At 59.4% G+C, this 25,401-nt stretch overlaps 1 protein-coding gene across 1 annotated transcript in view; it reads left to right on the forward strand.

The window, feature by feature from the left end:
- Positions 1-4,352: 4,352 nt before the first annotated feature.
- Positions 4,353-25,401, forward strand: part of LOC108175432 (dynein regulatory complex subunit 3) — a 28,401-nt gene continuing 7,352 nt past the window's right edge. Inside the window, 9 exon segments of the mRNA XM_070061683.1 lie at positions 4,353-4,517; positions 5,368-5,484; positions 9,739-9,905; positions 13,578-13,724; positions 16,071-16,190; positions 16,726-16,838; positions 18,504-18,678; positions 23,281-23,409; positions 24,799-24,869. Coding sequence (XP_069917784.1) covers positions 4,358-4,517; positions 5,368-5,484; positions 9,739-9,905; positions 13,578-13,724; positions 16,071-16,190; positions 16,726-16,838; positions 18,504-18,678; positions 23,281-23,409; positions 24,799-24,869 — 1,199 coding nt within the window. The 5' untranslated portion in view covers positions 4,353-4,357.

Genomic DNA, 25,401 nt, shown 5'->3' on the forward strand with positions numbered 1-25,401 from the left:
ACTCGAACCCCGGCACCCCAGCACGAGACGTGGGTGCCCCAGCGGTGTCCTAAGGGCTGCCGAATCCCACGCCCACCTCTGCGAAGTGAGCTCACGGCTCCTGGGCCAGCCACCTCACGCTGGCTTCAGCCGGCCACATCACTTAGTCTTGGGCTTTCTTTGGGTGAGGAAGGAGAGGGTAAGGGCGCAGGGCCAGAAAAGATTTTTTTTTTTATTTTTTTAATTTTTTTTTTTATTTATTTATTTTTTTTTTGACAGGCAGAGTGGACAGTGAGAGAGAGAGACAGAGAGAAAGGTCTTCCTTTGCCGTTGGTTCACCCTCCAATGGCCGCCGCGGCGGGTGCGCTGCGGCTGGCGCACCGTGCTGATCCGATGGCAGGAGCCAGGAGCCAGGTGCTTCTCCTGGTCTCCCATGGGGTGCAGGGCCCAAGCACCTGGGCCATCCTCCACTGCACTCCCTGGCCACAGCAGAGAGCTGGCCTGGAAGAGGGGCAACCGGGACAGAATCCGGCGCCCCTGCCGGGACTAGAACCCGGTGTGCCGGCGCCGCTAGGCGGAGGATTAGCCTAGTGAACCGCGGCGCCGGCTAGATTTTTTTTTTTAAAGATTTATTTTATTTCTTTGAAAGACAGAGTTAGAGGTAGAGCCAGAGAGAGGTCTCCCCTTCACTGGCCCACTCCCCAAATGACCACAACAGCCAGAGCTGCACCAATCCGAAGCCAGGAGCCAGGAGCTTCTTCCAGGTCTCCCACGCTGGTGCAGGGACTTGGGCCAGCTTCCACTGCTGTCCCAGGCCGTAGCAGAGAGCTTGGTTAGAAGAGGAGCAGCCGGGACTAGAACCGGCGTCCATATGAGATGCTGGCACATCAGGCCAGGGCATTAACCCGCTGCGCCACAGCGCCAGCCCCTTAAACCTTTCCATACACGGTGTGCTTGCTCTCCTGTCTGCTGATCATTCCTCCAGGTTCCGGCTGTCATCGTCAACCTCTGCACGTCCGTGTGATCATTCTCCCTTGGCTTTGGCTGGGAATGCAGGGTCGTCCCTGTTAGTTACTCCGCTGTGTGACCTTGGCCAAGTACCTTCTTCCCCTCCACCGCGTATCTGAACCCTGTGCCGTGTCCCGGCCTGCAGAGCTGGCGTGTAATTCAATAGTGCGTGTGCGCAGAGTCCACGCAAACCCTGTTAGTGGCTGCTCCCCTCCTTAGTAATTCATGGGCACTGGGAACTGTGCGTCGCAGAGCCGATTGGCCCACGGTTCCTGTTTCCCAGGAAACTGCTGCACCTGCTTCCCGGCGAAGAGGCTCTTCAGGTCGCAGCGGCGTCGGACTCGAAGCTGCTGTCTCTGCCGCCTAACTCTGGGCTCACTGACGCCACTGACAGGCAAGTCGGCAGGGACCTGGCCTGGGTGGGGAATTACTGACTGTATCCCCACAGCACAGGGCTGTTCGGGCCTCATCCCTGACCTGGGACAGCTGTGAGAAACCTTGTGCACGGTGGCAGTGAGAGTGTCTGGAACCCTGGGTACAGCTGAGCCATGCTTAGGAAGATGGGTCCATTTCTTACCTGGAAACTGGGGTTCGTCCTATGTGTAAATCGAGTCCCCAGGGAGCTCTCAAGTGTGACCCCCACCTCGGTTGTCACCAACCTCACTCCTCTTGGGGTTCTCAGTACTGTAGCTGGAATGTGCTTCTTAGAATTATTAAAGTCCAGGGGCCGGCGCTGTGGTGCAGCAGGTTAACGCCCTGGCCTACAGTGCTGGCATCCCACATGGGTGCTGGTTCGAGACCCAGCTGCTCCACTTCCGATCCAGCTCCCTGCTAATGGCCTGGGGAAGCAGTAGAAGATGCCCAAGTGCTTGGGCCCCTGAACCCACGTGGGAGACCCATAAGAAGCTCCTGGCTCCTGGCTTCAGATCAGCGCAGCTCCAGCCATTACAACCATTTAGGGAATGAACCAGCAGATGGAAGACCTCTCTCTCTCTCTCTCTCTCTCTCTCTCTCTGTCTGCAACTCTGCCTCTGAAATAAATAATCTTTAAAAAATAATAATTATTAAAGTCTGGGCATGGGTGGCTTAACCAGGGCCCAGGGTAAGTAGCCACCCCTGGCTCCTGACTCCAGCCCCGCATCAATGCAGACCCTGGAGGCAACAGGGGAGGGCTCGAGTGCTTGGGTTCCTGCCACCCACGTGGGAGATCCAGATGGAGTTTTTAGCTCTTCTGGCTTTGGCCTCAGCACAGCTCAGCCCAGCCCTCACCGTCACAGGCATGTGACGGCTGTGCTGCTTCCGTGGGCAGAAGGTGGGATAGCAGTGGCACGTGTGGCCAGGGCCAGGTTGGGAGTGGAAGGTGCATACCTGTGTCAGGTGCATCCAGGCGGGGGGCGAGGAGGAAGAACCGGTGAGGACGCCCCCTGTCCCACCTCACAGGGCCTGTATTTGATTTCCAGCTCTGCTTCCCGACATCCCACACCCCAGAAGCAGGAGTGATGGTGCGAGTGGTTGAGTCCCTGCTGCCGGTGCGGGAGACCTGGATGGAGTTTAGGGCTCTTAGCTTCACCCTCTCACCCTGCCCACCCCCTCCATTGGGAGCACCTGCTTGCACTCGTGTCCCCCCCCCCGCCCTGCCCCCCGTCTCTGTTTCTGCTTGTCGAAAACAATTTTTTTAAGATTTATTTATTTATTTGAAAGGCAGAGTTAGAGAGAGAGAGAGGTCTTCCATCCACTGGTTCACTCCCCAATTGGCCGCAACGGCCAGGGCTGTGCTGATCCGAAGCCAGGAGCCAGGAGCTTCTTCCGGGTCTCCCACGCAGGTACAGGAGCCCAAGCACTTGGGCCATCTTCTGCTTTCCCAGGCCACAGCAGAGAGCTGGATCAGAAGTGGAGCAGCTGGGACTCGAACCAGTGCCCATATAGGATGCCGGCCACTGCAGGGGGCGGCTTTGCCCGCTATGCCACAGCGCCGGCCCCCAAAAAGAAATGTAAGAGATCACAGAGACCTTAAGAGAAAGGGATGGGAAATGCCCACAGAAGGAGACACAGAACTCGCAAGGCCTGGACTCGGGCACGTTAGGGACTGAAAAGCCAGCAGGAGGAAGACAGTGTCTGTCTGTGTCAGTCTGTCTGTCCTGTGTGTACCCCCCAGCCCCCATCTTCCTCTCTCTGCCTCTGTGTCTGTTCCTCCTGTTCTTGGCTTCGCCCTGTGCCCGGCCAGGCCAGCTGTGGGGTCCCCACCTCTGCTGAGCACCCTCATCCCCAGTCCCGAGTCTCAGGAGGCAGGGACACGAGTGGGCAGCTTGGGTCAGTGCCTCACTGAGCACTGGACCTGCAGGGGACAAGGCAACTGTCAGCCGGCAACTTGACCGGGGCTGCCAATGGTTGGCACCAAGAGACCTGGACGGGGAGGCCTGGCACCAGGCCACAGCCCAGTGGGACAAGCTGTAGCTGTGGGGCCGAGAGATGGACCCCGGCAGGTGGCCCAGGTGCTTGCCAGGAGCACCCAGAGCTCCCTGGGGACACATGTACGGACCCTGAGGGGCAGCCCTCCGAGTTAAGACGCCGTCACAGGACCTGGCGTTGTGGGTTAAGCCGCCGCTTGTAATGCCCACATCTCATATTGGAGCACTGGTTCGAGTCCTGGCTGCTCCACTTCCCATCCAGCTCCCTGCTAATGCGCCTGAGAAACAACAGATGATGGCCCTAGTGCTTGGGAGACCTGGATGGAGTCCAGACTCCTGGCTTTGCCCTGGCCCAGCGCTGGCTGTTGTGGCCATTTGGGAAGTGAACTAGCAGATGGAGGATCTCTCTCTCCCTCCCTCTCTCCTCCCCCCTCCCCTCCTTCTCTCTCTGTCCTTCTTTTCAAAGAAAGAAATCTTGGGGAAAAAAAAAAAAAAAACAACAGGAAACAGAGAGAAACCTTAAGAGAAGACCTCAGGGAGGGCCGGCGCTGTGGTGTAGCGGGTAACATGGCCGCCTGCAGTGCCCGCATCCCTTAGGGGCGCTGGTTTGAGGCCTGGCTGCTCCTCTTCCAATCCAGCTCTCTGCTGTGGCCTGGGAAAGCAGTAGAAGATGGCCCAAGTGCTTGGATCCCTGCATGCCGATGGGAGACCCGAAAGAAGCTCCTGGCTCTGGATTGGCCCAGGTGTGACCATTGCAGCCATATAGGGATTGAACCAGTGGATGGAAGACACCCCTCTCTCTCTCTCTCTCTCTCTCTCGGTCTTTAACTGTGCCTCTCAAATAAATATTTAAAAAAATAAGCAAGGGAGACCTCAGCAGTGCCTGTCCCCCGACGGAGGAGGGGTGCGGGGCCTCAGGAGGGCGGGGCCTCAGGAGGGCGTGGCGCTGTCTTGCAGGGAACATGAGCTGGCTGCACAACTCCATAGAGCCGCGCGTGATGGACGACGAGATGCTGAAGCTGGCCGTGAGCGAGCAGGGGCCTCGCGAGGAGGCCGGGCAGCTGGCCAAACAGGAGGGCATCCTCTTCAAAGATGTCCTGACCCTGCGGCTGGACTTCCAGAGTGCGTGTCCATGTCCCCTGGTCCCCCCGCCCGGGAGCAGCCCCCTCGCCCCCCCCCCCCAGGAACCCACTGCGGGTCCCAGCACGGATGCGCTGAGGACGCCATACTTAGTGCCGTCGTCGTGTGACTGTCCACAGCGCCCCTGACCTGATTGAGAACAGAACAGATTAGAAACCCGTCCCGCTGCCAGTCTAAGCCCCGAGGGGACCCCACACTGGTGTCTGCAGCAGGGAGCTCCCAGCAGGTAGAAGCTTGGGGTCCTATGCAGCCGGCAGCTGGAGATAGGAAGCAGGGGCCCAGTAGCCTTGGTGGGGGGCGGGGGCGGGGTGGCTGAAGAACGGGCAGGGAAGCAGGAGGGCGCAGGGCGCCTGAGGCCGAGAGGCAGCCCGTGGACGATGGGGCTGGGGACAGGTGGATCCCTCCCGCCTCGCGTCCCCAGCGGTGGAATGGGCGCCTGCAGCTCCCGACGGGAGACAGCCCTGCCGGGCAGAGCGAGGGCGTTTCGAGAGGAAGTGGGGAGAACTTTGCGGGGATCCTGAACCCCCCGTGCTTTGTGCACCTGCTCTGATCCTCATCCCTGCTCCGTCTTGAGCCCTCCAGGCTGCCCAGGCGACCAGCCAGCAACAAGGAGGGAGCGGGATTCCCTGGTGGGCAAGACGGGGTGTGGTCCAGGCCGGCCTTAATTAAGAAGCCTGTGGCTGACCGCCCCTCCCCCGTCCTGGGTGCTCAGCCTTCGCCGCCAGGGCACCTAGCTTCTTCCTCCAGGGCAGGGCAAGAGAAGGTGAGGCGTCTCGGGGCCGCCGTGCGCCGGCCCAGAAGCCCACGCGCCTCTCTCCTCTGGTCTTTGTAGACATCCTGCACATTGACAACCTCTGGCAGTTCGAGAACCTGCGCAAGCTGCAGCTGGACAACAACATCATCGAGAGGATCGAGGGCCTGGAAAACCTCGTCCACCTGGTCTAGCTGGGTGAGGCCCCTTCTGCGCATGCGTCTGCTCCCGCCCACCTGCCAAGGTTGTGCCGCGCCCCGCCCCGCCTCCCCGCCTCTGCCCCCCACCCCGGGAGACGGCACTCTCACGCTTGACCCTCAGCTACCTGGGCACGGTCCTTAGCCTGGGCACGGCTGCTGTCTTTCAAAAGACCCGGGATCCACACTGGACAGAGCACAGCACAGACGGGCCATTCTGCTGCCGCCCGCCGGCCTCTCAGGCTGGGCGGGGCGCTCAGGGGGCTGCTACAGACTCCTCCCCTTCAATTTCCACTCGGATTGACAGGTAGCCACTGACTGGCAGGGCCCCGGGAGCAAAGCAGCAATAGTCATCGCAGAAGCCGGTGGGCCTGTGCGTGGGCTCCGTGAGCTCCGTGACCCCACACAAGCACCCAGCACCCCCACTGTGCAGATAAGCAAACAGAGGTCACAGTGCCTAAGAGCGACATGGGCTCTGGCCCTCCCTGCCCAGGCCTGGGTGGGGAGGATGAGGCCGTTTGGATGAACAGGGGCCATGCACTGGCCTCCCAGGGGCATCTGGTGAGGGGCAGGTAGGCACCCAACAGGGAGAAAAGGATGGGCCTGCTGCGTTCCCACAACAACCCTAGGATACAGGTGCCTGGTACAGTCTACGCAAGAGGAGCCAAGGCTCAGAGAGGCCAAGGCGTGTGCCCAGAGCCAAGGACCAAGCAGTAGCAGTGCTGGGACTCGGACCCACACCAGTCTGACCCCAAAGCCCATGTTCTTCCCGCCCCCAGCACACACACACACACACACACACACACACCTTACCCAGCATTCCTTACTGCTGATTCCTGGGCACGGTGGCCTGTCCACACCATCAGGAGGCCTCTCTCTCTCTAGCCAGCCCTGAGCCACCGCCCCCACCCAAGGCCACCCTGCACGGGCCATCTGAATGCCACTGTTTTTTTTTTTTTTCCTTTTAAAGTTTCATTGAGAGCTTCCATCTACAAGTTCTGCACCCCCCAGCACAGCGTCAGGGGCCGGGCTGGGCCAAAGCTAGGAGGCACGTGGGTGGCAGGAACCCACGGCAGGGACCTCCCAGGTCTGCATTTAGCAGGAAGCTGAGTCAGGACCAGAGCTGGGTGTGAAACCCAGGATCTCCACTGTGGGACGCGGGCATCTTAATTGGCACATTAGCCAGCAGCCCAGCCCCCACACCCACCTGGGACACAGGGCCGAGGGTGCCAGGTGTGCCTAGTGTCCTGCATCCTGGGATGCTCTGTGGGTAGCTTGGAATTGGCCACAGTGGGAGTATGGACACCCACCCATCCCCCGGAACTGAGAAAGAACCACAAAGCAGGGCTTCCCCCAACCCCTGCTGTTAAACACTCACCACGCGTTCTTAGGGGCTGGGCCAGGCCCCTCAAGAACAGAACCTGGGGGCGAATGTAGTGGTGCAGTAGGTGAAGCCACTGCCTGGGACACCAGCCTCCCACGTGAGAACCAGTTCTGCTCCACTTCCCATCCAGCTCCCTGCTAATGTGCCTTGGAAAGGCAGCAGAAGATGGCCCAAGTGCTTGGGCCTCTACCATGCAGCCCGAGCTGTTGCAGCCATTTGGGGAGTGAACCAGTGGATGCAGCCAGAGGCAGGCATCAAACACGTGATGTGGACATCTTAACCTGCATCTCTCTCTCTCTCTCTCTCTTAGATTTATTTAGGCAGAGAGAATCTTCCATGCATTGATTCATTCCCCAAACCAATCCAAAGCCAGGAGCTTCTTCTGGGTTCCCCAACAAGGTCTTGGAACATCTACTGTAGCAGAGAGCTCTATTGGAAGTGGAGCAGCCAGGACTCGAACCGGCGCCCTATGGGATGCCGGCGCTGCAGGCGGTGGCTTTGCCCGCTGCGCCACAGCGCTGGCCCCGAACCTGCCTCTTAACCATCGGGCCAGCTGCCTGCCCCTGCGGACTCGGAACTGACTGCAGACATCGCCTCAGTTTCTGTGCTGTGCTATCTGCAGCAGGTCGCCAGGGGGCGCCGTTGAGTCCCAGTTCCCTCATCTGCGGTGGGATGACGACACCTGTGCTATGAGGATTAAATAAGGCGGTGCCAGTCCAGGGCCTGGCACAGAGCAGGGGACAAGGAGATGTTGGCAGTGTCACCCGTGCACAGATGGGCGTCGTGGACATGCAGACGAGACCAATGATGCTGGGGTTAAGCTGACTCCCAACTCACCCTTGCAAAGTGACCGCTTGTCTGCCAGGATTGTCCATACTGCCAAGCTCAGGACAAATCCCCAGTGCCGGCCGCTGGCCCACTGGCCTCCTGCACAGGGTTACAACCCCAGCCACCAGCCAAGCCCGAAAGCTCGTGCCAGATGGGTTCCAGGACCCCCTGAGGTCACATCCCTGGATGCTCAAGTCCCCTGTGTAGAATGGCATAACACAGGGCCAGCGCTGTGGGGCAGCAGGTTAAGCCACCATCTGCAGTGCCAGCATCCCATAGGTTCGCCAGTTCAAGTCCTGGCTGCTCCACTTCTGATCCTGCTCCCTGCTAATGGCCTGGGAAAACAGTAGAAGATGGCCCAGGTGCTTGGGCCCCTGCACCCATGTGGGAGACCTGGAGGAAGCTCCTGGCTCCTGGCTTCGGATTGGCACAGCTCTGGCCATTGCGGCCATTTGGAGAGTGAGCCAGCAGATGGAAGACCTCTCTCTCTGTCTCTCCCTCTCTCTGTAACTCTGCCTCTCAAGTAAATAAATAAGAATAAATAAATCTGAGGGGGGGAATGGCATAACAGGAGGACACTTCAAAAAGTTAGTGGAAAAGTGAAATTAAAAGTTTCGGAGTCAGGATGTAGCCTTGCAGTGAGACACCTGCATTGTTGCCAGGCTCCACCCCCCACCCCAGTGCCCTCCCACTGCGGCCTCTGGGGGCAGTGGTGACGGCTCAGGTAGTTGGACCTCTGCCAGCCACCTAGAAGACCTGGACTAAGTTGCCGACTCCAGGCTTCAGCCTGGCCCAGCTTTGGCCCAACCCAGTCCTGATCATTGTGGACATCTAGGGAGGAGACAGCAAATGGTAGTCTCTCTTTTGCCTCTCAGATAAATAAATTGGTGTTTAAAAAGAAACCTTTATTTTGGGGCTGGTGTCCTGGCACAGTGGGTTAAGCCGAGGCCTATGTCACCAGCATCCCATATTGGAGTGCTGGTTCCAGTCCTGGCTGCTCTGATCCAGCTGCCGCAAATGCACCTGGGAAAGCAGCAGAAGAGGCCCAAGTGCTTGGGCCCCTGCCACCCGTGTGGGAGACCCAGATGGAGTTCCAGGCTTCTGTTTTCAGCCTGGTCCAGCCACAGCTGTTGCAGCCATTTGGGGAGTGAACCAGCAGATGGAAGACCTCTCTTTGTCTCTCTCACCCGCCTCCCACCATCATTGTGCCTTTCAAACAAATAAGATAAATCTTTTTTTAAAAAAAAAAAAACACTTTATTTGGTGTAAATAATTTTTTAAAGATTTATTAATTTTATATGAAAGAGTTACACACACACACACACACACACACGTCTTCCATCCGCTGGTTCACTCCCCAGATGGCCACATCAGCTGGAGCTGCACGATCCAAAGCCAGGAGCCAGGAGCTTCCTCCGGGTCTCCCACGCGGGTGCAGGGGTCTAAGGACTTGCGCCATCTTCCACTGCTTCTCCAAACCACAGCAGAGGGCTGGATCGGAAGTGGAGCAGCCGGGACTCGAGCCGGTGCCCCTATGGGATGCCAGCACTGCAGGCGGCAGCTTTACCCACTACACCACAGCGCCGGCCCCATCCGTGAACTTCTTAAAGTACCCTTATATTTGTGTGTAACTTACACCCATCCTTCCGAGTACTTTAAAGTATCTCTGGATTACTTCACAATACCTAAGCGGGGTAGATGAGATGCACACACACAGAGCACTGGATAAACCCGGAATTGCTACGCGGATGGGAGGCCTGAGGCTAGGGGCGTCCCTGAGCCCATGGTCTGCTGCCTCAGAGCTGCCGGTCTCCTCCGAGCTCTGACCCAGCGAGCGCCGCCCACAGGGGTGATGTGGTGAGCGTGTGAGGCTTCCAGAAATAATCGCAGGCTTTGCCCCGGGGGTGTGGAGGGCGTGCCGCTTGCTGCCGGTCCGCAGAGCACCAAGTCCCCTTGATGGCCTCGCTCGAGGAGCGCCCACCGCCCAGCCCAGGCACCGGACAGCAAAGCCTCTTCACAGATCCGCCCCTTCCCTTCCCCCAGATCTGTCCTTCAACAACATCGAGGTCATCAAGGGCCTGGACAGCCTGGTGAACCTGGAGGACCTGAGCTTGTTCAACAACCGGATCTCCAGGATCGACTCCCTGGACGCGCTGGGCAAGCTGCAGGTGCTGTCGCTGGGCAACAACCAGATCGACAACATAATGAATGTGAGTGGACGACACGCACACACCCGTGCGCATGCGCGGGGCTCGGACAGGGCGGGGTCTGCCGCGTGGGCAGGTGCACCTGGAGCATCGCAAGTCTTCTCCCCCCTACCCCTAACCCACCTCCGCGTCGCTTGACAAGCCGGCTTAGTCCACCAGGGACCCGATCGTGTTGGGACAGCACGCTTCACAAAATCTGTCTGTGGCTGCCCGTTCACAGCCTTTGCCACGGCAACGTCTCGTTCTGCCCCCTCGGTCTCTGGCTCATTTAGCCAACGTTTGCCTGCTGGGTGCACTTGCTCTGTTCTCAGTGGGGACAGAGCCGGACAAGGCGGGTTCCCCTCGGGGCTGAGCAGCCCACAGGTTAAAAGAACCCCTGGTGTCCCGTGTCCGCGGACGCCGGGGGCATCTGTGCGACACTGACAGTGGTCATCTCCAGGGAAGGCTGGTTGGCTGCCCCTGCACTCCCCACAGGGGGCTCCCAGCTCAGCAGGCTGGGGCTGAGACCGCCCCCCCCAATAGCTGGGGGTCTGGCAGCCTCGGGAAGGGGCCCACATCAGAGGTGACCCAACAGAGACCTTCCCCTGTGGTTCCTGGCCAGGGCCCCTGGGAGCTGCCCCGAATTCCATTACTGCTTGGGTCAGATGGATGGCCTGGGCTGGAATCCCAGCTCTACGTGAGGCTGACTGAGATGGATGGCCCGGGGCGGCGGGGGAGGAGGTCAGTCACCCAGATGGTCCCTATACGTAAATCCATCCATCTGACGGGGCAAATCCTGGAGGCAGTGTAGTCTCAGTAGTCTGCCCTGTATGCCCCATGGAAGCCAGCGTGCTTGTCGGGGGTCCAGAACTGGTCGCACAGCCTGCCCCCTCCCTGCTCTGCTGGGGTGGGGGAGATCCACCGTGGACCAAGGACGTGGCCTTGGATCAAGGGCTGAGATTTTAGCCACCTCCCAGCTGTCTGAGCTGGGGCCAGCGTCCACTTGCCCATCTGTGAAATGGGCTCAGCCAGTAGAGCTGTAGCGAGGACCGAGTGGACCCCAGAGTGTTCAGTACCTGACATGTGTGAGAGGCAGGGTTGCTGGTTCCCAGAGTCGGGGAGAGAGAAGGCCCCTAGGGAGAAGCAGCCGGGGCCAGAAGCTCCTGCGGCCAGGCTGCACCCGGGTCCTGGAGACCCCCGGTTGTCTCCACCTAGCTGTATCCGAGTGCCTGGGTTTGGGTCCTGGCTCTGCTGTCAGTTCCAGCGTCTTATGCTGTGCAGCCTGGGAGGGTGGGCAGGTGACGGCTTCCGTGCCACGTACGTGGGAGATCCGGATGGAGCTCCTGGTTCCCAGCTTCGGCCTGGCCCAGCCCCTGGCTGTTGCTGCCATGTGGGGAGTGAAAACAGTGAATGCAAGGTCTGTGTGTGTGTGCACATGTGTGCGTGCGCCTTTGAAAGGCAGAGAAAGAGAGGGGAGGGGAGAGAGAGCGAGCTCTCCTCTGCCAGTTCACTCCCCAAATGGCCACAACAGCCGAGGGGAGGGCCACATCGAAGCCAGGAGCCGGGAACTCCATTCAGATCCCCCACTTGAGTGACAGGGATCCAAGCGGGTGCTTCCCAGGCGCAGGGGCATGGAACCGGATCAGAAGCAAAGCAGCTGGGACTCAGACAGTACTCCAGTGTGGGGTCCCCAGACAGCATCTCAACCCATGAGCCACAGCGCCCATTTCAAAACACGCGGACTTTGAAGCAAAATCAGGGCCCCCGGGAAAGAGCCTCTGTTACCCCCTCACCCTCTGTACCTGCGTCCCTGGCCGAGACCACAGCTGCGGCCAGGCATCCTGGCTCTGTCCAGCTGCCCTCCAAGCCCCGCCCTCATGTCCTGTCTCCACCCCCGTTAGCAGCCCACTCCGCTGCCTGCGCCATATTCCGATGCCACGCGATGTACTTCCCCCGTCCCTCGGAGGTGGACGCTGAAGTTGCTCCAAGCTGGTGGCATCACACAGACCACCTCAGATGTCCTTGAACCCCAGGATGACCTCGAGCAGGGGTCACGTGCGCCTGGGTCAGCCCACATGTAAGATACACTCCCGGCGAGGGTTGCTGGACCAGAAGGCAGGTGCATCTTCAATTTGGACGGCTCTCTGCCAGCTCGGCTCCGGGGAAGTGGAACCGTTTACAAACCCCCCGGTGTGGCCCGCTGCCTGTCAACTTTCTATAGTGCGCTCGCTTCTGAGGCTTTTCTCTTTGCCTGCCAACAAGCTGAGAAATGGAATCTCACCGGGAGATCTCTAAAAAATGAAATCAGGCCCCGTCTTTTCTCATACACGCTTCAAACTCCACTGGCTTCCATCATCCTTAGAGCAAAATCCAAACCCTCGACCACAGCCTGCATGTTTTTTTTTTTTTTAAGATTTATTTATTTATTTGAGAGGCAGAGTTTCAGACAGACAGAGGGAGAGACAGAGAGAAAGGTCTTCCATCCGCTGGTTCACTCCCCAGATGACCGCAATGGCCAGAGCTGGGTCGATCTGAAGCCAGGAGCCAGGAGCTTCTTCCAGGTCTCCCACGTGGGTAGCAGGGGCCCAAGCACTTGAGCCATCTTCTACTGCTTTCCCAGGCCACAGAGGGAGCTGGATCCGAAGTGGAACAGCTGGGACTTGAACCGGTGCCCATATGGGATGCTAGCGCCACAGGGGGAGGCTTAGCCTACTGTACCACAGCACTGGCCCCAGCCAGCATGGTCTTACATGAACCAGCCCCTGACCTTGTCTCCACACTTGTATCAAGTCTTTCCTCCATCATACTGCAGCTGCCCCAGCCTTTCTCTGTTCCTGGTGTACCCTGAACTTGTCGCTGCCCCAGGGCCTTTGCCCGTGCTGTTTTGGCTCCTGAGAAAGTGCTCTCCTTGCACTACCACCACTGGCTCCCTCCCGTCTCCCATAAATGCCACCTCTCACGGTTGGTGCTGTCTTTACGTTCCTTGTAGCACTTTGCCTAGTCTGTGATGATACTACTTAATTTTAAAAACACTCCCAGCACCACCCACCGTGTAAGCTCTGGGGTCCACGTGGGCTTTGGTCTCCCTGGGCACACACCTGAGGCTTGCTGCCTGCTTGGTCGTGAATGCTATTTATTATGACTGACGGCCTTGGGCGCAGTTCCGACACTGGGCGCTGGGAGGCGCTGTGCGCTGCGGTTCTAGCGCAGCTGCGCATGGCTGTCTCCCGCTGGCTGGCCGCCGGTCTTGATCCATTTGATGGATGAGATGGGGTGGGGGTGGGGCATCCACGAAGCCCTGCCCCGAGGGCCCACAGACGACAACCACCACAGCCCTAACTTGGCTTCTGTGTCTGGATGTCAGGCGCCTTTCATCTGGGCCTTGCTTTACGACGGCTGTAACACACGTAACATCCCTCCGCTCATTCCTCATTCTACACGCACTGAGGCTTAGGGGAACTTGCCCAAGGCCCCATAGCTGGGATTGGAGCTCCCGTCTGTCCGTGCCTGATCCAATATCTCAGGGCAATACCTAGTCCCCTACCTGCAGGCCTGGACCCCCACCCACCCACTCTGCACCTGTGCCCCACCCCCCGCCCTGCCTGAGGCCTGAAGGTGCCAGGGCCCTCCCGGCTGCAGGGAGAAGGCGGGGGTGTGTTTCCAGGCAGCCAGGACGGAGCGTCCTCTCCTCCCCAGCTCGTCTACCTGCGGCGGTTCAAGTGCCTGCGCACGCTCAGCCTCGCCGGGAACCCCATCGCCCAAGCGGAGGACTACAAGATGTTCATCTATGCCTACCTGCCCGACCTCGTGTACCTGGACTTCCGGCGCATCGGTGACCACATGGCACGTGTCTTCCCCCTCCCCCACCCCCGTGGGGTCCCGCAGCACCTGCGTGGGTGCCCTCTCGCCCAGGCTCCCAGCAACCAGGGCTCCCCCATCTCTGCGCATTGTCCCAAGGCCACCTCGCAGCCACTGTGTGGTTTCCTAAAGGAAACAGTGAAGAGGGCTCCCCCCTACCCCCTCCACCCTGGTCTCTGTGACCCCGGGAGCAATATTAAGAGCTAGCTGTTGTTGGGCGTTCATCAATCAAGCCCATGGCGCCGTCTCACCACCAGCCAGCCGGGACCCTGCTGTCGTCCCAGTGGCCAAACTGGCGCTCAAGGGCGGGGACTCCAGTGGGCGGGGCTGGAGCTGGGAGTCAGTCCCTGTGAGTGAGCTGCCTGCCTGTGGGAGGGTCTTCCTGCTGCCCCCTGCCTGCCTCCCTCCCCGCCCCCCATCCCCTGCTGTGAAGCCCTTGCTTCTCACTCTGGGCCGTGCCATCCATTGTGGGAAGGAGTGGCAGGGGGTGGGGGGTACTGACCCATTGGGACTGGGGTGGCACCTTGAGTCGGGCCAGCTGACCTGCCTGCTGGTACCTGTCCTGCAGACAGGAGCTGTGTTGAGCACTAAAATGACCCCCAGGGTGGGGGACACCTGGAGAGGCAGGCAGGAGGGTGGGCCCCCAGCCTCAACTCTGAGCCCCTAGAACCTACAGTGAGAGGAGCCCCTCTCTCCTGGGTGGGCCAAGGTGCCGTCCAAGCACGTGGTCCCCTGCCCACCAGCACTGCTGTGGAGGCTTAGAGAGGAGGTGACCTCAGGGGGAGTCCCCTCCTCCCGCCACAGGCTTTCTCTTGTCCCTGCATGGGACCGGAAGCTGAGACTACAGCTGTATCTATTTTATTTATTTTATTAAAAAGATTTATGTGTTTATTTGAAAGTCAGAGTTACACAGAGAGAGGAGAGCCAGAGAGAGAGAGAGAGAGGTCTTCCATCGCTGGTTCACTCCCCAATTGGCCTGATCCGAAGCCAGGAGCCAGGAGTTTCTTCCGGGTCTCCCACGTGGGTGCAGGGGCCCAAGCACGTGGGCCATCCTCCACTGCCTTCCCGGGCCACAGCAGAGAGCTGGATCGGAAGTGGAGCAGCCGGGACTAGAACCGGCGCCCATATGGGATGCGGACACTGCAGGCGGCAGCTTTATCTGTGATGCCACAGCAATGCCTCACCCCTTTTTTTTTATTTTAAAGATTTATTGGTTGATTTGTTTCTTTGGAAGGCAGAGTTACAGAAAGACAGAAGAGATTTCTCATCTGCTGGTTCACTCCCTAAATGGCTTGCAAACAGGCCAAACCCAGGAGCCGGAAACTCCATCCGGGTCTCCCACGTGGGTGGCAGGGGCCCAAGCACTTGGGTCATGTTCCGGTTCCCCAGGTGCATCAGTAGGGAGTGGAGCAGCTGGGGCTCACGGGGGATGCTGGCATCGCAGGCCAGTGCTTGACCCGCTGTGCCCGCTGAGCCACAGCACGGGCCCCTGAGCCAGTTTTAAAGGCAACGGTGCTCTCGGATGCTGGGTTGGCCACATACCTGTTTGAGTGTGCTCTTCTTGTTATGAAACCATGGGGCACCTTGGACCTGCACCTATAGAGAGCATAAAATCTGTTCTCTTTATAGTAATAAAAACATCATAAAAATAGGACAGAGGAAGGTGTTAGCTGTAAGTTGTTTGGGACGCCCGCATCCCATATCGGGAGCCCCGGCTACTCCCCTTCTGATCCAGCTCCCTGCCGATGCCCATCCCGGGAAAGCAGCGGAAGACAGCCCAAATACTTGGGTCCCTGCCACCCACGTGGGAGACCCGGATGGAGTTCTGGGCTCCTGGTTTCAGTCTGGCCCAGCGCTGGCTGTTAACAGGCATATGGGGAGTGAACCAGCAGATGGAAGATGTCTTTCTCTCTCTCTCTCTCTCACTGCCTTTCAATGTTTTTTATTTTAAAATCTAACAATAAAATAATTTAGAAAAGAAAGCCTCTCACTGAGCAGTGCCCCAGCCCCCCCCCCCCAGCACAGCAGGGGTCGGGGGCTGGGGGATGAGGGGCAGGGGAGGGCGCTCAGGGTCCCAGAAGCAAACCAAGGCCCCCTCCAGACTCAGACCCTCGCCTAGAATCATCCGGACAAATCGGAAACGAAACCCAGGCTCTTGAAGGGGCCTTCTCAGCTCCCTAATTTCCCTGGGACCCCTCAGCCAACCTTGCCTTGTGAAGGGGTCTGTCCGGCCCTGGCCCCTCCCCCAGCCCACGGCAGGGAGGGAAGTGGTGGTGGTGGGGACAACCAGGCGAGCTCCGCTAACAGTGCCACCTGCTGTTCTCCGGCCAGAAAGAACTCGCAGAGGCAAAGCACCAGTACAGCACGGACGAGCTGAAACACCGGGAGCACCTGGCGCAGGCCCGGCTGGAGGCCGAGCAGGCCCAGCGCGCGGAGCTGGAGGCGCACAAGGTCTCTCGCGGACGGACACGTTCAACGCAGGCCCGCCGGGATCCCTGGGCGCCCTGGGAGAAATCGTGCCCCACGCACAGGCCACGAAGCCCTCCCCGCCCCGCCCACCTCCCTGGGGCTGGCTCCAACCACAGCGCAGACTCCCGGTCGGTCCTGTCCCGCGCTTGCTGGCGTACCCCTGCGTCCAACACTCGGCTGCGAGAGGGTGCTACAGTCTTGCGCCTTAAGACCCTCGGGCAGACGTCCCCTCCCCACACACCCTCCAGCACGGCATGGCATGCCAGAAACAGGCTGAACATGGCCTCCCGCCATGAGCCCCACCCCTCCGTGCAGCCAGACCGAAGCAGCCTCGCACCTGCTGTTCCTTCTGCCTGGGAGGCACCCCTCCACCACCCCCTCCCGCCGCCCCTCTACCTCGGAGAGGGTTGAAGCCCAAGGGGTAGTGTCTGTGTTAGTGCCCAGCCGGGGGGCCGTGCCCAGCGCGTCCTCCCTGGAGCCCGCCTGGGTCACCGCGGGGCCCTGTTTCTGCCCGCAGGCTGCCTTCGTGGACCGCCTGAACGACTCCTTCCTGTTTGACAGCATGTACACTGAAGATGTGGAAGGCAACAAGCTGTCCTACCTGTCCGGCGTCGGGGAGCTGCTGGAGACATATCCGCCCCGGCTCTCGCCGCCTCTTGTCTGGCAGAGCCTGCTCACGGAGCCCCCAGCCCCTGCTGGGACTGTTTCCCCATCCTGGGCCAGGCTGAAGTCAGACGCCTGGACCTCCATCTGGGTTTTCCATGTCAGTGGCGGAGGCCCAAGCACTTGGGCTATCTTCTTTTTTTTTTTTTTTTTTTTTTTTTTTTTTTTTTTTTTTTTTTTTTACAGGCAGAGTGGACAGTGAGAGAGAGAGACAGAGAGAAAGGTCTTAGAAAGGTCTTCCTTTGCCGTTGGTTCATCCTCCAATGGCCGCCGTGGCCGGCGCGCTGCGGCCGGTGCACCGCGCTGATCCGATGGCAGGAGCCAGGAGCCAGGTGCTTTTCCTGGTCTCCCATGGGGTGCAGGGCCCAAGCACTTGGGCCATCCTCCACTGCACTCCCTGGCCACAGCAGAGAGCTGGCCTGGAAGAGGGGCAACCGGGACAGAATCCGGTGCCCCAACCGGGACTAGAACCCGGTGTGCTGGCGCCGCTAGGCGGAGGAGGGCTATCTTCTTTTTTAAATTTTATTTATTTATTAGAAAGGCAGAGTTACAGAGATGCAGAGGCAGAGACAGAGAGAGGTTTCGCATCCATTGGTTCACTCCCCAAATGGCTGCAACAGCCGGAGTTGGGCTGATCTGAAGCCAGAAGCTTCTTCCGGGTCTCCCACACAGGTGCAGGCACCCAAGGACTTGGGTCATTTTCTGCTTTCCCAGGCCATAGCAGAGAGCTGGATCGGAAGTGGAGCACCTGGGACTAGAACCGGCGCCCATATGGGATAACAGCACTGTAGGCAGAGGCTTTGCCCTCTGCACCACGGCACCGGCCCCGCCCCATGTTAAGTTGTTACAACAGAAGGTTCGTGGATACCAGCAGTCACTGGGCGAGACTTGACACCTCAAGGCCTAAGCAGCCTGTTGTGTGGGGGTGGGGCTGGTGGAGCCGCTGTCCGGCAGGTGCTCTCGTGAAAGTGGCCCAGCGGGTGTGTGACAGTCCCTTTGATCAGGCACATCTTGCGCTGCCAGCCCCCCCCCCCCCCCCCCCGCCCCACAGCCTGCCTTGGCTCTGCTTTGCCAAGGTATGACACGGATGACTCTGTTTTCAAATCTTGACAATTTTCCCAGTGGCAGTGGCGGGGCCAGGACTTGAACCTGGATCCTCCACTTCCACCCCTGGCCCCTCCACCCCCACCTACCCCACCCCAGCACAGCTGAGCAGCAAAACGGGCCCTCTGCCCAAGAGCCCATCTCGGTCACACACCAGAGACAATGCACACCACCTCATCCCCTGGCCAGGGCTGGCTCCTCGGGCTGCCAGCCCCTCCCTGTCCCGCCAGGTCCCCAGGCAGTCTGTTTGGGGCCTGCTCTGCCCTGTGGGTTCTGCCCGTGGTCCCCAGCTCCTTCCCCCACCAGGCCTCCGATGGTGGCGAGACCTCAGCCACACCATTACCCTCTGAATCTCCAGTGCCAGGTCTCTGGGCCCTCAGTGGCTTCCTCCATCAGACGAGACCCTGAGTTCGAGTCCTGCACACACACACGTTCAGCGTAGCAAGCCCTTGCACCCTTGTGGCCCTCCCCGGTGGCCTGCTCCAAGGGAGAGAGACGCTGCCCTGAGCTTCCTTAACGCCCACCCACCTACAAGGACAAATTTGTCACCATCTGCGTGAACATTTTCGAGTATGGCCTGAAACAGCAGGAAAAGCGGAAGATCGAGCTGGACACGTTTACTGGGTGCATCCAGGAGGCGATCCAGGAGAACCAGGAGCAGGGCAAACTCAAGATCGCCCAGTTCGAGGAGAAGCACTCGCTGGTAGGGCCCACCCCTCCTGAAGCCGCGGCTCTGCACCCACCGAAGGGCTGTAGCACCTGTGCCCCTGCTGGCCCTTGCGGCCCAGGCCAGGGGGTCACGCAGCCGCGAGCAGCAGAGCCAAGGCCCAGCCCACTCACCGCCTCCCCTGCTGCTCCACTGTGGCCACGAAGGTGGGGCTGTGGCTCCATCCTATAACATGCCCAGGGGTTCAAGGTCATCCTCGCCCTGCATGACCTCATCTGTTAACTGCCGCTATTTTATTTTATTTATTTGTTTGGAAGGCAGAGTTCAAGAGGGGCAGAGAGAGAGAGAGAGAGAGAGAGAGAGGTCTTCCTGGTTCACTCCCCCAAATGGCCACAATGGCCAGAGCTGAGCCGATTCAAAACCAGGAGCCTGGATCTTTTTCCGGGACTCCCAACGCAGGTGCAGGGGCCCAAGGACTTGGGCCATCTTCCACTGCTTTCCCAGGCCATAGCAGAGAGCTGGATCAGAAGTGGGGCAGCCGGGACTTGAACCGGCGCCCATAGGGGATGCCGGCACTGCAGGTGGCAGCTTTACCCGCTACGCCATAGCGCTGGCCCCAGGATGTCCTTTTTTATTTATTTGAAAGGCAGAGCGGCAGAGAGAGAGGGAGAGAGACAGAGAAATCCCAGCCACTGCATCAAGCTCTCCAAACAGGGACAGGAGCTTCCCAGGCATTTAAACAGGGAGCTGGATCGGAGCAGAGCAGCCAGGGACTGGAACTGGCGCTCGTATGGGGTGCCAGTGTCGCGACCCTGGCCCCACACTTGTGATGCCTCTTTTCTGGTCCCAGTGGCCATTGGGTTTAGGATGGCAGGGGGTCAGCCGGTCAGTGCTTCCTGGAGCAACAGGTACCTCTGGGGAAGCAGGAGCAGCTAGAACGGGGCTGATGAGGACTCTGCTCCCAGGGTCTGGAGTGGCTGCCTCCTCCTACAAGGCCACCAGGCATGAGCTGACTCGCCTGAGCCTGGGTCCAGGGCAGTGGAGCTTGCCCAGCTGCACAGAGCGGGCCTAGGGCCTGGCGCCCTCCTTGAAGGCCTTGTGGGCGTGGCCTGCGGGCACTGGGGCTGGCCAGAGCTCCCCAGGTGTTTCAGAGTCCACTGTCTGGGGAGATCCCAGGACCCACAGGCCCTGAAGGCCCCCTACCCCTCCCCGTTGCACGTAACACCTGCTGCTGGTACACAGTGACTCCCACAATGCTTGTGGCCCAGCTGCGCCCCGCAGAGCCGTTTTATTTTCTCCTGAGCAAGGCAAGCTGCACCTGTCCTCCAACCATCGTTATCTCCTATTCTGTCAACTACGTCTGCCTGTGTTTGCCCTTACCCATTTTTTTTTCTATTTGGTTTTTGGTTTCTCGGTCTTTCTCACTCTCTGTGCCTCTTTCTTTAAAAAGAAAAAAAATTACCATATAGGAGTGCTTTAGAGATTTCCAGGTGAGCCCTGTCTCCGTGAGATGAGTCGCAAACATTTCCCCCACTTTGCTGTTCGTCTTGCCATCTTGTCTGTGTTGCATCTCACCATTGCGATTTTTATTGCAATTTTCACTTTATTTGAAGCAGGGTGGGGACAGAGAGAGAGCTTTCACGTACTGCAGGGGTGAGGAACATCCAGCCCAGGGGCCACATAAGGCCCTCCAAATCATTAAGTCTGGCCTTGCCGAGGCAACCATAGGCAGGACTCAAAATCCAGTCAAGTTATAGCAGGCTAATTAATTTCGTATGGGCCATGAATGATATTACAAATACCCAAAAGGCCCTTGGCAGAAAAAAAATGTCCCCCATCCCTGCTGCTAGTTCCCTCTCCAAATGTCCCCTCAGCCAGGTATGGGTCTGGCTGAATCGGGATCTCCCACGCAGGGCAGGGACCCATGTGCTGTATCGGTCACCAACAGCTCCCCAGGGTTTGTATCAGCAGGAAGCCGGATCAGAAGTGGAGTAGCTGGAACTCGAACCTAGCACTTGGGTATGCGAGGTGGGCACCCTGAGCAGAGACTCAACTCCTGCACCCAGCACCCACCTGGCCACTCAGTGTTAATTTTTTTAACGTGCTATTTGTCAGTCTGTTTTGCTGCTAGTATTCGGGAAGGAATTCTTCACTCAGAGATCATTGGAAAAACCCCGTGTTCTTCTATTAGCCCTTCCATGGTTTGCTTGCTTTCTTTCTTTTTTTTAAAGATTTATTTGAAAGAGCTACACAGAGAGGAGAGGAAGAGAGAGAGAGAGAGAGAGAGAGAGAGAGAGAGAGAGAGAGAGAGAGAGATCTTCCATCCATTGGTTCCCAATTGGCCGCACTAGCCAGGGCTGCGCTGATCCAAAGCCAGGAGCCAGGAGCTGCTTCCAGGTCTCCCACATGGGTACAGGGGCCCAAGGACTTGGGCCATCTTCTACTGCTTCCCCAGGCCACAGCAGAGAGCTGGATTGAAAGTGGAGCAGCTGGGACTCGAACTGGTGCCCATTTGTGATGCCGGCGCTGCAGGCAGTGGCTTTACCCGCTACGCTACAGCGCCGGTCCCCCATGGGTTTATGTCTTTCATGGGAATCTTCCCTCCCATCAGGTCAGGGAGCCAGCTCTGTCTTTCTCCCGATGGGGAAACCATGATGAGAACAGCGCTCATCCCTCCGAATCATGCCCAGTTACTCTGTCCTCCTCCGGGACTGACGCCAAGCATCCACGAGACAAGTGGACGTGGCACCTGGCACCAGGGGTGTTCCAGGCCTTCCCTGGTGACAGCTGGCATTCAGTGCCACCCTCAGCCTGGCTCGTTCTCTCCCCCCGCAAGAGCACCCTCTCCCTCCAGACGGGTCCAGGATCCACGTCTCCCACTTGCCCCCTGGGGTTCCCTGTGGGTGCGGCTGCCTCTTCCCTGTCCAGCACCTCTCCTGACCTGTGCCTGCTATAGGAGCCCCTGGAGCCCACGGTGTGTGCCAGGCCTCCCGCACAAGGCCCATGGTCCCCAGGACCCTGTGAGCGCAGGAAGCCTGGGAGACGCTAAGCGGCCGTGCCAAGCTTACACTGCACATCGTGGGCTCGGCTCCACCTGACTCCGATATTACAGGACAGACAAAATTGCTTGTCTGCCCTCTTTGGGGGGAGGGGGTCTCTGACCAGGACCAAGAATGAAATACCTTGAGGACCAGGTGTCATGTTAGTAGCAGGTTAAGTCACCGCTGGAGTCAGGCTATCACGTATCAGGGTACCTGGTTCGAGTCCCAGCTACTTCACTTCCAGTCCAGTTCCTGCTTGTGCTCACCTTGGGAGTCAGCAGCAGCTGATGGCTCAAGTGCCGGCGTCCCCGTCACCCGTGTGGGAGACCTGGATGGCACTGCAGGCTCGTGCCATCAGCCTGGTCCAGCCAGGGCTGTTGGGGGCATTTAGGGAGTGCACCAGTGGATGGAAGATTCCCTCTCTCTCTCTCTCTCTCTCTCTCTCTGTCTCTCTCTGTGTGTGTCTCCCTCAAGTAAATAAAAGCAAATACATTTTTTTAAAAAATGCAATCTGGCCGGTGCCGCGGCTCACTAGGCTAATCCTCCACCTGCGGCGCTGGCACACCGGGTTCTAGTCCCAGTCGGGGTGCCAGATTCTGTCCCGGTTGCTCCTCTTCCAGGCCAGCTCTCTGCTGTGGCCAGGGAGTGCAGTGGAGGATGGCCCAAGTGCTTGGGCCCTGCACCCCATGGGAGACCAGGAGAAGCACCTGGCTCCTGGCTTCGGGTCGGCGCAGCACTGGCCATGGCGGCCATTTGGGGGGTGAACCAGCAGAAGGAAGACCTTTCTCTCTGTCTCTCTCTCTCACTGTCTAACTCTGCCTGTCCAAAAAAATAAAAAAATAAAAAAATAAAAAAAAAATGGCAACCTGCACGAGACAGATGAAGAGGGGAAAAGCATACACATTTTATTCCATGATGTGCACATGTACATTTTATTTAGTGATCTCTATATTACGCACCAGAGTAACGGGAAGACCCAAAGACACAGCTGGGGCTGGAATCTTAGCACAAAATTGGACAAAGAGCCGCACCCTGTGAAAATGACCAAAACAGTGAAAACGACCAAAACAGTGTGGTTAGACCAGGGCAGGGCACGGCGGCGCAGGACCAACAGACAGAGAAGGCTCACGTGCGCAGTGGTCCCTTGGCCCCCCGCCTCCAAGCTCTGGTTGCTGCGGACAGCAATGGCTTCTTCCGGGCGGGGGGGGGGGCACAGGAAAGGGCACGTCTCACCTGCTCTTTCAAGGTAAAAAAGTGGAGGAGACAGATGACTTCTTGCAGCTGCAGTCTTCAAGTGTCTTCGGCTCAAAAGCGATCCACATGGCAAAGTGGTGTGGCGTAGGGGGTTGCGCTCAGAAGCCCCCCGAGCCCCGGCACCTTCCACCTGGCCCTGCTCGCAGGGACAGAAACCCACGCGAGCAGCGGCGAGCCCCGGTTGGTGCCCGTGAGCCTGTGCTTCAGCATTCCCCTTTTACAGACAGGGAAACTGAGGCAGGAGAGGGCCGGTGGCTTCTGCAAGCTCGCAAGGCTGGCACCTGCCGGGGGGGAACCTCAGCTCTCCCGCGCGGCTGGCTCAAGCCCTGGCTTTGTCCCGCAGAGCCTAAGCAACATCCGCGAAGCATCAGAGCTGCCCACCGCGGAGAGGATCGCGGAGTGCGACCAGGACATCACCGAGCTGTTCAACGCGCTCATGACCCTGGAGATGCAGCTGGCGGAGCAGCTGGAGGTGAGGCGGGCCGGGGGGGGGGGGGGGGGGGATGGGCGGGCGCAGGTGCCACCTGGTCCCGCAGCTGCGCGCGCACCTGTGACCCGCAGACCACCCACCCACCCTGGGCGCGCGCCCCTGTTGCACACTCGGCGCCTGCCAGCCCGGCGTCTGCTTTTCATCCATTTAAAAAACTCAGACGGGAAGGGGTCCTTGCAGGGGAACTGAAGAGTGAGCCCCTTCCCACATCACCTTCTCCCCCACATCCTGGGAGAGCCCCGAGCCTCCTCCGTGGGGAAGGGTTTCTGATGCGACCTCAGGAGCGGGGCCGGGTGCCCACGAGACCAGGCGAGCCACCCCACCCCCACTCACGCGCGCGCACGCAGCTTGGGGACCAGACCGAAGCACCTGCCGCTCAGCACGCGGTAGAAATGATACCCGGATGGCTGCTGGAGCAGCCGGGCGAGCCTCGCGTGTTCCCCGGGAGGAGGAGCGCGGGCCCGGAGTGGGAAGGGATGTGACAATGACTGGAACCTCATTAGGGGCTGCCACGGCTGGGCCAAGAGGTAGCGCCGAATCGATACTCAAGTGATTCCTCCGCCGCTGGGGGATGGATTCCCCCCTTCCCGTCCCAGGCAGAGGCTGGCTCGCCCCCCCGCTGGGGACTTGCAAAGGCAGCTGAGCGCTGGCCGGCTGGCGGCCCTGGGGAGGGCTGGGCCGCGGCTCTCCCACGCAGTCCAGGCAGGGAGACCACGTTCCAACATCCACGTGTCTCCCGGAGCCCAGGCACTGCCCTATTTGTGTTACCAGGAAGCGGCTGGGCCTGCAGACCCGCGCTCGGCCCCCTCCCCCCTCCCCTGTGCACCTGCACCAGCTGCGGCCCACCGCGGATCAGGCGGGGCAGGGGGGGGGGGTGTCCGCGCTCCAGAGGGAGCCAGCAAAGTCCCCACGTAGGCCTCTGTGCCCTTCTAAGCGCAGGAAGCAACACTGATGGGGAGAGCTCATGGCGGGCGTGGGGGGCCCACTCTGCTCAGCAGCCTGCAAAGCATTCTGTGGGAAACCCATTTCACAGATGAGGAAGTCGAGGCTCGGGGAGGTCAGGTGACTTTCCCAGAGTCACACACAGTGGTGGAGCTGGGACGCGGCCCCTGAGGGCTGCCTCCAGCGTTTGTCTGTTGAGTGTGTGTGTGGTGGGGGGGGGGGGGTTGAGAGGAGTCAGGCTGTGACAGGTGGGCCCGGCACAGGGCACCGACATGACACTTCGGAGGGTGCTGGCGGTGAGTGAGTCGGGCCTGAGAGGGCACGGTGGCTGGTGTGTGAGCGGGCAGATGGCTGCTCGGTCCCTAGGGTGTTTATGCCGTGGTGCTGGGCGTCTGAAGACGCACGGTGACTGTGCGTTCTCATTTCCAGGAGACCATAAGCATGTTTGAGAGGAACATTGTCGACCTGGTGGGGCTCTTCATTGAGAACGTGCAAAGCCTATATCCTAGCTGCTGCGGCCCAGGGTAGGGAGGGCTGCCCTGGCCTCCAGGGGGAGCGAGGGGTTTAACAGGAGGCCAGGAAGGGTGAAGCAAACCCAGCAAGGACCCCTTGCCGGCAGCGTCTGCAGGGTCATGCCCTCACCCCTCCCACCCAGTGCCCTAAGCTCCTCCCAATCAGTATCTTAGGCACCTCCCACCCAATGCCCTAAGCTCCTCCCACTCAGTGCCCTAAGTACCTTCCACCCAGTGTCTTAGAGACCTCCCACTCAGTATCCTAAGCTCCTCCCACTCAGTGCCCTAGGCACCTCCCACCCAGTGTCTTAGAGACCTTCCACTCAGTGTCCTAAGCTCCTCCTACCCAGTGTTTAGGCACCTCCCACCCAATGCCCTAAGCTCCTCCCACTCAGTGCCCTAGGTACCTCCCACCCAGTGTCTTAGCGACATCCCACCCAGTGCCCTAGGTACCTCCCACCCAGTGTCTTAGAGACCTTCCACTCAGTGCCCTAAGCTCCTCCCACTCAGTCCCCTAGGC

The sequence above is a fragment of the Oryctolagus cuniculus genome, chromosome 17 (assembly GCF_964237555.1).
Source record: "Oryctolagus cuniculus chromosome 17, mOryCun1.1, whole genome shotgun sequence".
Classification (NCBI taxonomy): domain Eukaryota; kingdom Metazoa; phylum Chordata; class Mammalia; order Lagomorpha; family Leporidae; genus Oryctolagus; species Oryctolagus cuniculus.